The sequence below is a fragment of the Bos taurus genome, chromosome 5, assembly GCF_002263795.3.
Source record: "Bos taurus isolate L1 Dominette 01449 registration number 42190680 breed Hereford chromosome 5, ARS-UCD2.0, whole genome shotgun sequence".
In the NCBI taxonomy this organism is placed as follows: Eukaryota; Metazoa; Chordata; class Mammalia; order Artiodactyla; family Bovidae; genus Bos; species Bos taurus.
Window position 1 is genome coordinate 116,865,623 of NC_037332.1, and position 14,007 is coordinate 116,879,629.

At 63.0% G+C, this 14,007-nt stretch overlaps 1 protein-coding gene across 4 annotated transcripts in view; it reads left to right on the plus strand.

The window, feature by feature from the left end:
- Positions 1-14,007, plus strand: part of GRAMD4 (GRAM domain containing 4) — a 66,239-nt gene that overhangs the window by 27,452 nt on the left and 24,780 nt on the right. For all 4 annotated transcript variants that reach the window (NM_001102263.2, XM_059886669.1, XM_005207531.5 and 1 more), the window contains exons 2-3: positions 2,896-3,106; positions 5,940-6,060. In NM_001102263.2, coding sequence (NP_001095733.2) covers positions 2,896-3,106; positions 5,940-6,060 — 332 coding nt within the window. The remainder of the gene's footprint in view (positions 1-2,895; positions 3,107-5,939; positions 6,061-14,007) is intronic.

The window sequence follows — 14,007 nt, forward strand, 5'->3', positions numbered from 1 at the left end:
TCCTTCCATCGTCATCTCAAAGCTGGAGGACCGAGATGAGATGGTCCTGGGTGGGGTGGGCTACCCCTCAGCCTTGGGGGTGTGGGCGACAGGCAGAGCGCCCCTCTCAGCCGGGACCCGCCTTGGGGGGTGGTCAGGTGTCCTGGCACCTGGTCCAGCGGCTGTGTGAGCCCAGGGGCCTGGAGGCAGGGTGGTGGGGACCCCTGCCCTCCCCAAGGGCGGATGTGAGCAGGTTAGGGTGAGCTGGCGCTGCAAGGGGGGGCCCCGCTGGGTGGGGTGGGGGGCGTGCAGGCTGGGCACCTGTGAGTGGCATCCTGATGGTGGCAGGGCGGACCCTCGGTGCTCTGTCCCCCTCCCGGGGTGGCCTCCTCATTTGCTTGCTGAGTCAGGAGGGAAGGTGGCCCAGCCTGCGGGGCGGGGAGTCCCAGGACTGCTGACGACCGGCGAGGAGGGAGGCTTGGCTGTGGGGACCCCCCTGCCGCCGTCTGCCTGCTCTGGTGCTGGGCGAGGAGGGGTCCCTCTGGGTCTTTTTGAAAATGGAAGAAAGGAGGTTTTACCTGGTGGCGCTTCCCATCCCTGTTTGCTTTTAATTTTCAAGTTAGAAAAGCAACCGGAAAGGGCATGTGGAGAACAGTTTTGCAGCTTCTCAGGAGCTCCACCCAGGGTCCTGTGTCATTTGTGGGGGTGCAGACGCCTGTTGTCCATGACGGTGACCTTGGGCAGCAGCGTTGGTCACCACTCTGAGGCTCCCGGGGACATCCGTGCGCCCCACTTGGCACCCAGCGCTCCCGGCCGGCCGCGGTACAGCGCAAACACGCTCCCTGTGCCGGATCTGTCCGGGACGCGTCTCCAGACGGGGACCCGGTGGTTCCCAGGGCGTTGGAGTCCCTGCTTCCTGTGGCCTCGGCCACATCGCTGGCTCTGTTTCCTTCCTGGTGAAGTTAGAGGTTTCTGCACGACGACTGGGTGACCCCTGTTGCTGAGATTCCTCCTCTGCTTGGCATGGAGGGGGGGATGGTTTGCATGTCTGTGTACCAGGGTCCTCCAGTCTTTACTGATTCGTGCAAGTTGTCTCACAACAGAGATGCGAGTTCACACGTACCCGCTCTGCTCCACGTGTCTCCTGTTTCACTGAGTTTTTTAAACAAACGTCAGTTTACTTCTGTCTGGTTGACTGAGTTTTTTTTATTTTAAACTTTGATATTTTTTTCCCCCCGTTTCTTAATGTAGACCATCACCCCCTCTCTTTAGGAACTTAAGTCTCTCTCTCTCTCTATTTTTTAAGTTTACTTAACCTTTTAGTTCTGGAGTTCACAGCTCCTTCATGGGATAGCTTTCCGGATGACTGGACCCCTGCCCCCATCCTGCCGGATCGGGCCACACGGGCCAGCTCAGGGTTGCAGAGCCCGAGAAGCCCCTGTCCCAGGAGCACCTCCAGCCCTGTCCCCGACGGGCATGGCCTCAGCTGTCCGTGAAGACCAGAGCTGGCCGTGGCTCGTCCTGACCCGGCTCTCACGGGCGCCCACTGCTCGCAGGCTTTGTCATTTCGAGTGATGATGTCGGGGACGGCGGCGGTCCTTGGAGGGTGGGGCAGGCGTGCAGGGCTGCAGCCAGGCACCCTGGGCGGTGCTTTACTGAGGTCTAACGGCTCCAAGCCCACACCGCCCAAAACAGGAAACGCTTCTCCCTGCTGCTGTGGTTCCGCGTGGACTGTTCCCAGTGGGGCGGTTTGGGGTGGATCCCGCCCTGCAGGAAATTGCCGAGCTGTTTATCGGGTCCAGGCTGAGTGTTGACACCCAGCATCATCTCGAGTTCTTGGGATCCTCTGGCCGGATTGGTGCTCACTCCCACCGGTGTTCATTTCTGTTTCAGAGGTGGAATCTGGGGCTCAGAACGGTGGGAAGTGGAGGACTTGAGCCTGGGCGCGTTCAGAGCCCCTGCCCCGTGGGGAACCGGGGCCTCTTGCAGACCTTGGGGGCCAGGGAGCTGTGTGATGGGGGCTGGGGCCGTGGGCTTCAGCGTGAGGTTGCCTGGACGTGCAGAAGGGCTGCCCACACCCCACCCCTGGGCTTTCCTGGGGTTGGGTCAGAGATGTGGGGAGCGGGCACCCCACTGCACAGGCGTCCCTGGTGTGCATGCGCGCTTGACATACACATTTCCTCCGTGTCAGCACACATCGCCCCCCCCCTGCCCAGCGTGATCCCCCACCTGGCCTTTGCTGCCCTCGCTCCAGTCTGGTGGGGCGGGGCAGGGGGGTGGCTTCTGTGACTGCAGCCTGGGGGCTGTGCCAGGAAGACCTCTGGGACCCAGTGAGGCTGAGCTGGTCCTGAGTTGAGTCAGGGCACCCAGGCAGGCTGGAAGGGGTTTTGGGCCGATGGGGCAGCCTGGCTGTGTGCCTGGGAGCGAGGGTCAGGGGTCAGAGGGACTCTGACACCCAGAGCCCCTGCATTCTAGTGGCTGTCCCGGGCGTGCGCGTGGCTGCGCTTCCTGACAGGTTGTGGGAGCTCGGGAGGGTCAGCCCTCTGCCCTTCTTCCCGCAGTGCCCCCTACCCCCGTGGGGTCAGAGGCTCCCCTGCAGCTCCAGGCTGCCTCCTCTTGGTGCTGGGGGTCCCACTGGGGGACAGGGCTCCCTTCTCCCCTGTGGGGTGCAGAGGGCTCAGTGACAGGGGCCCGAGCTCAGTGACCGGCCCAGCTGGGTGGGGGTGACCGAGGCCCCAGGCTCGCGGGCAGGGGGGACGTCTGTGGGTCCCTGAGTAGCGGGCCTGGCTGCTCCCTGAGGGCAGGGCCGGGTGGCAGCCCTGGGCTGGGGCCTGGAGCTGTCTGTAGGGGTGGTGTGGCGGCCGGCGGCCGGCCGGTGGCTGACCGTGTGGCCTTGCCCCCCTTGCCGTCCTGCAGGGACCCCGAGCGTCATGCTAAGGTGAAGCAGAGGGGCTCAGTGCTGAACATGCTAAGGAAGCTGGACAAAATCAGGTTCAGAGGTCACAAGAGAGATGACTTCCTCGATCTAGCCGAGTCTCCGAACGCCTCGGACACCGAATGTGGAGACGAGATTCCCCTGAAGATCCCTCGGACCTCGCCCCGGGACAGCGAGGAGCTCAGGGACCCCGTGAGTACCGAGTGTCCCCCAACCCCGGCCGCACAGCCCAGGTCTCGGGGCCCCTTGTGGGACGCCGGCACTGTCCCCATCCTCAGGTGCCAAGCCCAGCGTGGCCTTGGGTGGGTGGACCATGACCTTCCCGGCCGGTCAGACACAGACGGGGCTGCTCCGCATCTCTCCCCACCACCCCCAACCTCCCTGGTTGGGGCCCATGATCAGATTGAGGGTAGTTTGTCCGGCAGCAGGATTTCTTTTCCTTCCTTGGTTTTTTGGATGATTGGCAAACTTTTCATGCAGAAGTGATGCCGGGGCCCCAGCCTGACCCCCAGGAGTCTGACGCAGAGGGTCGCAGGGCGCTGTCTGAAAGCCGTTGGCCAGCCCGAGAGCAGCACCTTTGGGCACCTGGCCATCCCAGGGTGCGTGTCACCGCCCTGGCACCTGGCCGAGCCCAGGCTGGGCCTCGGGAACCCAGCTGGGGACAGTGGCCCCTGTGGGCTAGCCGTGGATGCCCTTTCCGTGGCTAGCAGATCTCCTCAGTGGGGCTCAGCGGCTCTGGTGTGAGCAGGCCCTGCTGACTTCTGGAAGCTTCTGTTTGGTCAGCGGGCAGGCAACTGGTGGGGCATGTTCCCCCTGTCCCCTCCCGGCCAGGGGTGACAGCTGGCTCCCCGCTGTGGGGACAGCTGCCTGCATCTCCCCATCGTCAGCGAAGGAGCCCGGAGCCCCCCTGCCCCACCAGCTGTGGACAACCCCGCCCCCGTGGACCCCACGGCTGGTGGCCTGGCGGTTCCTCCCTGAGCACCTGGGTAGGCTTTCCTTGCAGGAGTGGCTGTGAGCGCCCGCCTGCCTGGCCCCGTGTATTATTAATGCTTCGTAACAGAACAGGGACGGGCTCGCCTGCTCCTGGCGGCAATGAATAATTCATCAGCACTGCCTCCTAAGAGCCAGCATCCGATCAGGATCAGGCGGGCTGGAGCTGCAGAGCCCGGAGGGCAGTGCCCTGTCTGGGCATGGCCTCTGTTCCCCCGCCCCCGGGTCAGGGATGGGCTGGGGCCTCACTTGCTGTGTCTCCTGGTAGGCTGGCAGCATCTACCGGGTGGGACGCCGTGGGGGTCACAGGCCTGTCCTGGGAAAGGGGCGCCTCCTGTGGGGGTGGGACCAGCCGGCCGGTGAGGACCCAGGGCGGGGCAAGCCCAGGGCTGTGAGTACAAATGACTCTCCAGGCTACCTCCCCAGTCCCAAGGGGCTCCCTCTCTCTTTCTCTCTCTCCCTGGCGGGGACGGGCCAGCATCCCACAGCGGGTCACGCTGTCCTTCTTGTTCCCTCTGCCCCTGGGACCCTGGGTCACTCCCGCGAGCCTCGTGCCCACGTGGCCTGTGCCACCACTGCCGTGCGGGCAGGTCATGTGTCGTCCTGGTGGACGTGACCAGCGCCTCCCGCGGGTGCGCCCCGTGACCTCTGCTGTCCCCTGAGGGCCCTCAGCTCTGAGCTGGCCACAGCCGTGTGATCCCAGCCTCCCTCAGACCCGGGGGCCCTGAAGGGATCTGAAAGCTCCGGGACAAGTTCCAAACGGGCTTAGTTCCAGCTGCTTGGAGACCGACCCGCTTTTCAGCCCTCTGAGGACGCAGGCTCACGCGCTGGGGCCGCTCTGCCCGCCTTGGTGGGGATGTTTCTGATGTGGTGAGCCCGGCATCCAGATCCGTGTAGGGCCACCTTCCCAGGCCGGCCTCTGCCCTCCGCCCTGGGGCCTCCACCTTGTTCACTGAGGCCGGGGATGGGCAGGGGAGGGGCACCGTTGTCTGCGAGGTGAGTGGGCGAGCAGGGCGCGGGGGGGCCCTGCCTCTCACCTGCTGCCTAGCTCTCCTGTGCCCGCCCCTGCCAGGCCCAGGGGTTGGGCAGATGAAGCCAGCCTGGTCCCTGCCATCTGGGAGCTTGTGCTGCGGTAGCCAGAGCAGCTCACAGTCCAGGAGGTCAGGGGCCAGGACAGGGCAGCCCCGGGCCAGAGTCTTAGTGTCCGCTTCTCCCTCCTGGGCTGTGGCCCCAGACGAGACGACGTGTGCGGGAGTCGGTCACGGACCATGTCTGGGCTGGGTGTCCCCTTCCTGCTTTACCCCGTTTTGGGAGGGACCCGGAGTCAGATGGCCCTGTTGCGTGGCAGGGTGCAGTTGTGGGGTGACCAGGGGAGTTTCCAGGACGCCCCGGGCAGGCCTGGCCACACCAATAGATGCGCCCCTCGCCAGCGGACAGCGGCAGCCTGTAACCGGAGCCTGCCCTGAGTCTGGCAGGACAGCGGGGGGTGGCTTTAATGAGCCGCTGTGGGCCAGGACAGGGCCCTGTTTGGAGTTCGCTCCCCTTGGAACCTGGCATGCGGAGGCGCCCTCCGCGGAGTCCTGTTGCTGCGGCTCCCCGGGCGCCAGCCGGCCCCCCAGGCGGAGGACACCCAGCCCCGTGGCTGGGCCGCCCTCCTAGGAGGTCAGCGCGCAGGCCGGGGCAGGCTTCCGTGCGTCCCTTCCCTCTGCTCTGACAGCTGTGCTGTGACCCGTCCGGAGGCGCGCGGCACACTGCGGCTTTAGTTTGTCGTTTCTGGACGTTGGCCTCGCCGGGGCTCCGAGGCTGTCTGCTTTGCCCGAGATGTCCCTTCCCCGGCAGGTGAAACCGAGGTGAACTGATGCAGGGTCTGACGCAGGGCCGGTGCCTTCCTAGGCCGGGGGCGCTCTGGGAAGCGGCCTTTCCAGACCGCGGGGCCTCGGGGTACCCCGAGGGGCCAGGTGGTGAGAGAACCAGGTGATGTGGACCAGGGTGCTTCCAGGCAGCTCTGAGCTCTTTCTTGGGGTTCTCCTTCTAGGCTGGTCCAGGGACCCTCATCATGGCTGCAGGAGTCCAGGACTTCAACCGGACAGAGTTTGATCGCTTAAATGAGATCAAAGGTCACCTGGAAATCGCCTTATTGGAGAAACACTTCTTACGTGAGTACCTGTAGGGCGGTGGGGGGGTGGGGGCAGCGGGCAGAGGGCACAGTCTTGCAGGAGTACAGCCGGGTCACACAGGGGTCACAGTGGGTGCTGCCAGGCTAGTGGTGGGGACAGGCGTGGCCCCGCGTGGACGTCCCCACACGGCCCTCGCCTCCTGAGTCTGAATCCTGTCTGCGTGGCTGCGAAGTCTTTACTTTCTAGGACAGACGAGGGGAAGGAGTAAAATGTCCCCAGAAATTCTCATCATTTCAGAGTCTGGCGCGCTGCTGTGGTTAATCAGAATCCATCAGAGGTTTTGGGGGTGATCTGAAATTTCCTGTCCTCTGTGGCTCCCCTCTCCACCCCTCTGTCCTCCTCCTTTACAGACGAGGAAACAGAGGCTCCAGAGCCGAGAACGGTGGCCCTCCTGGTGGGTTAGGTCCTCCGACTAGTAAGGGAGTCAATCCAGGCAGACGCACCCTGAAGCCCACGTGTGTGGCAGGCTGTTCTCACAGCTGACCCCAGCATGGGGCTGATGCGTTTAGGGGGAGAACCACAGAGGGAGAGGGAATTAGCTTTGCCCCATGTGCCCAGAGCCAGGCACGTCCAAGTCACAGGCGGAGCCGCCTGGGCCCCAGGCGGAGGGAGGGTGCAGGGCAAGGCGCCTCGATGCCGGTCCTGCCCAGCCGGGGTCCCCCTCTGATGGGTGGGACCAGGCACGCGGTGCCCTCGCCCTCTGTCCCCACGCGCCCTCTCCCCGTTGTTCGGCGTCTCCCTCGTGTGTGTGCTCAGCGTGGTCTGAGCTCCAGCTGTGGGCACCCCGACTCCGCAGCCCGAGTCACCCGTGCAGCGTGTGGGACCCCTGGCCGGCACACGCCCTGGTGGGAAGGCTGGGGGCCGGGCCCGCCTTCTCCTCCTGGGAGGTGGGCCGCGTGGCCCTCACTGCCTCTCCGTGCACTGTCTGCCACCCAGGTGCCGCCCGGCTTCCCCCAGGCCCCTCTTCCTGGTCAGTGCCTCCTTGGCACACACGTGTGTACAGGGCCTGGACTCCATGTGCGCCTGCCTGCACCCTGCCGGCCAGCGCTCGCCCGCCCGCAGGGTCTGAGCCCCAAGACTGAGCACTCGGTCTCCGTGGGAGTCTGAGGTTGTGGCTGGGGAGACGGGGCAGGCGCGGTCCGCGGGCGCTGCAGACCGAGAGCAGCCTGCCTCGTGCAGTCTTCTCCCTGTGACCTCGGTCTGTGCTGAGCTCCCCCAGTGCAGCCGCACGAACGGAGGGGCAGCCAGGCCGTCTCTCCAGAGCGGAGCGGGCCTGCCGTGTGGTGGCCGTGCTGGGCGGCTCCAGGTGGGGAGTACCCGTGGGCGACGCTTTGCGCAGTTGCCTCTCATGCGTCCAGCGGAGGAACCAACAGAACCAGGTGCCCCCCAGGCAGGGAAGGGTCTGTGAGCATCCGCCTGGGAGGTGGGCCGCCTGCTGGGGTAGGGGCGGCGGGAGGCCTCCAGGAGAAGGGGTTACCAGGCAGGGTGGGTGAGGAGAAAGCATCCGTCAGAGAGGTGGGGGGCCGGGACGGCTGTAACCCCCAGGGAGGCCCATGCGGGGCTGAAGAGCGGAGAAGAGAGGAGGCTGCCTGGGTCCGGATCGGTGTTGCTCGGGCCGGCCCTTGTGCTCTGCCCCGAGTGTTCTATCAGCAGAGTGAAACGCCGGGTAGCTCGTGTCGTAGAAGTGCAGAGCTCCACTTTGACGGCCTGGGGTAATGATGACGGGCGTTTTTAAAAATAATCGTTTCCTTGGCTGCACTGGGCCTTGGTTGCCGTGTGTGGGCTTTCTCGAGTGGTGGCGAGCGGGGCCTCTCTCTGGTCGCGGTGCGTGGGGATCTTGCTGCAATGGCGTCTCTCTTTGGAGCACAGACTCTGGAGCCCGGGGGCTCAGTAGTTGCGGGGCAAGGCATGCCGGATCTCAGTTTCCATCCAGGGATCGAACCCGCGCCCCTTGAATGGAAGTGTGCAATCCTAACTGGACTGCCAGGGAAAACCCTGATTATGTTTTAAAAATGAGTTAGGGCTTCCCTGGTGGCTCAGACAGTAAAGAATCCACCTACAGTGCGGGAGACCTGGGTTTGACCTCTGGGTCAGGAAGATCCCCTGGGGGAGGGCATGGCAACCCACTTCGGTGTCCTGCCTGTAGAATCTCCATGGACAGAGGAACCTCGTGGGTTCCCCACTGTCCATGGGGTTGCAAAGAGTCAGACACTACTGAGCGACTAAGCACAGCCTTGCATCACAACTGAAAAATCAAGTTTTTCTTGAATAGCATCAGATATCCAACTTTCGCTCAAACTTCCCCAGTTGTCTGGTCGTTTTTAGGGCAGTTCTCCGAAATCACAAGCAGGATCTGTTAATTGTGGTTGGTAGGTGCATCTTGCCCACCCTGGACCTTGCTTAGGGCATCCCCACAGTCCCAGCACGCGAGCCAGCGTGTCCTCTGTCCCTCAGTGGGGGTGGGCTGATCTTGCAGAAGGCCCCCTCCTCGGTGGGGGTGGACAGGGTGTGGTGGGTGGGTGTGCTTCCTTGAGGCCGTTTCTCTTGTGTATCATGACCTGGTTGTCTTGAAGGCTTCCGTCCATCTTCTCATTAGAGGTTGTAGATGGTAATTTTCGACTTCCGACATTTCTTTCTCCATTTGTTAATCAATGTATTTCTGAAAACTTAACTCCTTGGTTGCCCGGAAACGTAGTTTGTATAGAAAGGCAGGAGGCGTGCTGAATTTTCCCTTTCACATTCCAGCTTTCAAAGCAACAAGCTGATTCTCTGCTTAGAGCATCTTGGGCTTTTGCAGGGGGGTTTGGTGTCCTCACGAGATCGGGGACTTATAAACACGGCCACGAGTCTTAGTCACCGTGCTTCCGCCTCCCTGGTTCTCAGATGGCCCCGCCATGGGCTGGGTTTGTCTGGTGTTTCCTCAGGATGAGGCTGAGGTCAGAGCGTCCTCAGCACATCTGACCTGGGGGTCTGGGATGTCATTTTGTCCCGCCACGCACACTGCCGTGTTCATTCTAGAATTAGATGCAGTGTTGCGGTGGTCTGAACTCTTTCCATGTTTCCAGAGTCAGGGAATAGTCAGAGACGTCAGCCGTCTCTCCAGGGTCCCTCAGTCCCTCTTCCCATGAAGATAACCAGTCGTCTGTAACCGCACAGCTCGTCCTTCCATCGGTTTCTACAGAAGCAAATAAATCCGTATCTGTGCACCTCAGATGGGCTTCCCGGATGGCTCGGTGGTAAACAGTCTGCCTGCCAAGCAGCAGACACACATTCGATCCCTGGGTCAGGAAGATCCCCTGCAGAAGGAAGTGGCAACCCACTCCAGTGTTCTTGCCCGGAGAATCCCATGGACAGAGGAGGGTGACAGGCTGCAGTCCACGGGGTCACAAAGAGCTGGACGTGGCTTGGCGATCAAACAACAGCAAACCAGCCCTTCAGATCTATGTTGGCATGCTTTCCCCATGCTGCGTCACACTGTGGAGGCCTCTCCGAGTGGTTCTCCAGCCCTTCATATCCACGTTGGCATGCTTTCCCCACGCTGCGTCACACCGTGGAGGCCTCTCCGACTGGTTCTCAGAGCTCTTCCGGTCCCACGTGGGTTGGCCCTGTGGCTGTGGTGTGGGCAACCCGCCTGCTCCCTGCAGCCTGTTCCGTGGCTACAGGTGGTAACTGCACCCCTGCAGCCTGTTCTGTGGCTACAGGTGGTTCTTAGCAGGAAGTCTGGAGAGTGTGGCTGTGCGTCTTCCTCTACCCTGAGCATCTAACCCGAGGCTCCGATCGGAGCTCCGTGCTCGGAAGGAGGTGTTGCAGGGAAACCTGGTCAGAGTTGGAGTCTGCACAGAGCCTGTCCCTGCCTCCTGTCTCTTCATCCCGGTAGCCAGGGGAGCACAGTGTGGAAGGAAGGATGTCGGCGCCCTGTGGACCCACAGAGGTGTTTTGGTGGCCTCTGAGCCTGCATCTGTGTGCTGGGCGGGCCAACCCGCCCGGGTCTGCAGGGGGTGGTGGTGGTGGCAGGGAGCTTTGCTCGGAGGTGGCCCCAGGCTTCTGGCTTCTGACTCAGCCCCGAGCGGGCGGGTGGTGTGGACGTCCCACCATCCAGAGCCTGGCCCCCCGCCATCTGTAAAGCGCCTGAGTGGTCTGTGTTAAAGTTCCATTCAATTACCCGTAGTACTTTTTCTCCAAAAGCAGACTGTTATTCTTCTCGGAGAGGAGGAAATAGCCCAGGCTTACAGCGGCTTTCTTTAGTTATTAAATATTGAAGAGTACAAGTGTTCCTGGGAGGAGATGGCGAAGGGATGAAGAATGGGAGATTGCAGTGGGTCCTGGCTCAGGACCAGGAGCAGGAAGCTAAATTTGTTAAAGAAGCACATAAATAAATGAAAAGCCACCATCCATTTTCATTTCGGCCGAAATGCATTTCAGTTGTTACTGCTGTTTGGGCACGGACACACGCAGACTGCTGCGCGGTTTCTGAGCAGGAGCGTGCATTTACCGATCGCCTGCTGGGTACGGGCTCTGGGAAGGGAAGTGCTCCTCCATCGTCAGCTGCACGGGCAGGCGCCTCCCAGAGTGACCTGCACGGATTTTGGAGCTTGGAGGGAGCTGCTTCTGGGACCTCAGGGTTGCCAGCCCTGAGCTGGGTGTGGGTTCCATATTGCCGAGCTGTTTCTTCTTCCTGGGTGGACGTGAGGCCTGTGGGCTCCTACCTCGATGGGCTGCAGGGTGGTACCAGGGGTGTGCGGCTCAGCCCCCGGCACACCACTGTGGTCGTTCCTGGGGAGGGAGGCTTCAGCAGTGGGGGGCCCTTTGCCCCTGAGCCGTGATGCTCCCGGGAACTCCCCTTCCTGCCCCGACAAGCAGTGGGACTGTGTGGCCAGCTCTGACGCCGTGGGAGGGCTTCCAGGAGAAGGTGGCTGGGGAGGCGGGCAGGAGGGTGGCCATCAGCCTCCCGCGGCCTGCAGAGCCCCCCTCTGGATGCCGAGGCTGGAAGGAAGGAAATTTCTGGGCGCCAGTCTGGGTGATTCAGGCTGACGAAGCCCTTTCTCACCATTGAAAGCAGCAGGCCTCAGGCCTGCCCAGTGTCTGCCGGTGGAGGCGTCCGGCGGGGCAGCTGCCCACAGCCGGCCGGGGTCGGGGTCAGGTGTGGCATTGGGTGGATACCTCTGCACCCACCCTGCAGATGTCTCTCTGGGGTTCTGGCTCTAAACGAGCAACAAACCAAAAAGGCCCGACCCCGCTCCTGTTTATTCTGCGATGTTGAGCTGAGAGGATAAACTGTCCGTGCCAGAGGCCGGGTCGGACAGTTCAGCTTGGTGGTGATGCATTTATCGAGTGGTTTCTGCGCTTTCGGGAAGACAGCAGATGGGTGACCCAGACAGCCAGGAAGGGAGGAAACAGATCGGATAACCAGCGGACGAAGACGAGATGAAACTGCCCGAGCGTGTCACAGGGGCCTGGGAGGAGACGAAACGGGCCCTGAAGGGCCTGTGTCTGACCCACAGGGCCGGCTCTGAACTGAGAGCCTGTTTCTTGCTTACTCCTGCGAATGTCCGCTCCTGCCTCCCTGCTGGACAGAGGCGAGCTGGCCCTGTGCCCAGCCGGGCACCTCCCCCGCCCAGGCCCCGAGGGCTCGCTCGGCTGGCAGGAGGAGCAGGGTGGGGGCTGGGCACACACGTCCCCTGGGTCGGTGCTGGCCGTGCTCAGAGCCCCGGAGCCTGGACCGGGGCCGTCAGGTCAGCTTGCCACCTCTTGCAGAAAGGCGGCCCCTGGTTCCTGAAAATCAGCTGTTGAGAGTGGAAGCGCGGCCTGGGATCCTGTTCCAGCTTATTTTACATGAGAAACATGTTCACGCTCTGCTCCTTCACCCCAGGCCCCCGGTCGGTTTCCTAAAACGTGTCTGAAAGGCAGTGGTGTGCGGCCTGTCTCGTGGGCGTGTCAGAGCTTAGAGCCGCGCCGCCTGCTGGCTGTCGGCGTGATGCCAGCGCTTCCTGGACGGTGCCTCTGTGTCCAGCAGCCAGTGAATGCTGGGGAAGAGGCAGACGGAAGTTCCCCGCGAAAGCAGGGCCTTGCCTGTGATGAGCTGGCTTCCCCGAGGGGAGAGGGTGCAGGAAGCCACAGGGGGATTGCCACAAGCATGCTCCCGGCTCATGACCCCATACCTGGCGCTTTGGGAAGGCATGGCTCTGCTGCCTTCAGGCTGGGGGAGTGGGTGGGCCGGGCTGGGAGGCCAGGGGCTGGGAGAACTCAAGGAGCACTGAGGAGGGATGTGAAGGGCAGAGCCTGGGACCCCCGGGTGGGCTTCCAGGCGGGCAGCCTGCCACCTGACCACGCCCCAGAAACAGCGCAGCGGGTGGTCCCTGCATTTGCACACCTGGCCAGTGGGAAGCAGTTTTTTAAGGATCATCACTTGATTTTTTATTTTCGGCGGTGGCTGGGGCCTGTTGAATTGTGTGCCAAGAGGACTCTCGCTTGAGAGTTCTACTTTTACGGGTTTAAAAATAGTCTCGGAGCCGTCTTCCTTTCTCGCCTTGTCTTCACCGGGGGCTGGGAAGTGGGTGGGCGTGGGTGGGCATGAATGCAGGTGCCCCCTGGCCCGCCGTCTCCCTGGAGATGGGCCGTGGGGGCGCTGTCCCTGCGCATCTTGGGGAGGCGGAGGGGCTGGACCGCCTGGGCGGGCTGCCTGGGTCCTGGTGGGCGGGTGCAGCAGGAAACGCCCGGCCGCGGGAGCGGTGGTCCTGCGTTCGGGGAGCCGCGTCCGCCTCGTCCCTTTGAAAGCGCTGGTGTGTCGGGTGCCCTGGTAGGGCCCGAGGCTCCTGTTGGAGCGGAGTCTGGCTTGTGTGGCCTCCAGGTGGCACCAAGGAGGCATCTTGGCTGCAGAAACCGCGCTTCCGGAAGTCAGCACAGCAGCTGTGTGTCTGAGGGTCCCTCTGGGCTCACACTGCTCCCCGCTGCCTCCTCCCTGTTACATTCTCTCTGTTCTCGTGGGAGGTGGGCGGGGGCGGGCTGTGTGCCCCTGGGAGCTGGTCCTGGTGGAAGCCGGCTCTGCTCACCTGTCCTGCTGGGTCGGGGCGCAGTGAGGAAATTATGGTGCCAACCTCTGCCCCGGGCATGCCCCGCGATATTAGAAGGTTCGGGGTTTCTGAGTCATGTTCCGGGCGGGATCCTGGCTCCCCTGGCCTCCAGCAGACGTCCTTCCTGTCCCCCGGCCGGCCCTGGCCACCTGCCAGGTCAGCAGACGGCACCAGGGCTTGGAGAGGAGAGCAGCATCAGGCTGGGAGCCGTGCCCCGTGACCCGGGCAAGTCCCGTGACGGCTGGTGCAGCGGCCTTCCCACCTGCCTGCCCATGGCTCCTACTCCAGGGGACCCCCCCACACCTGTGACTGTGTGGGGGCAGGTGTGACGGTCCCTGTCCTGGCCCACCTGCATGGCTGCAGAGGTGCCGAGAGGCTCATGAGAGCCACCTGCGGGTGGGCCTCCAACGGGACACGCTTGTGCGAGTCCCAGGCTCATGGCAGGCTGATTCCGGGATGCCCTCTGCGTGGGTGCTTCTCACCGTGACAGTTTGGCCAAGCTCGGAAGCACCATCAGTGGGGTGTTTGGCAAATCCTGTTTCTGGGTGACGGCAACACACACCCAGAGGTGGGAGGAGGGGGCTGACAGGGGCCCCTGCACCCCCAGAGGCCATGACCTTCCAGAGGAGGGCACGTCTTTGCTTTTTGGCCTCTGCTTACCTCTCCAAGGCCTGGTGCCGTCTCCTGACCTGGCAGGTGGCCAGGGCCGGCTGGGGGACGGGAAGGACGTCTGCTGGAGGCCAGAGGAGCCAGGATCCCGCCTGGAACTTGACTCAGAAGCCCCGAACCTTCTAAAATCGCCAGATTCCTGGGAGTGGGAAGACCCTCTCTGGGCCAGATGGAAAGAGGGGGATCG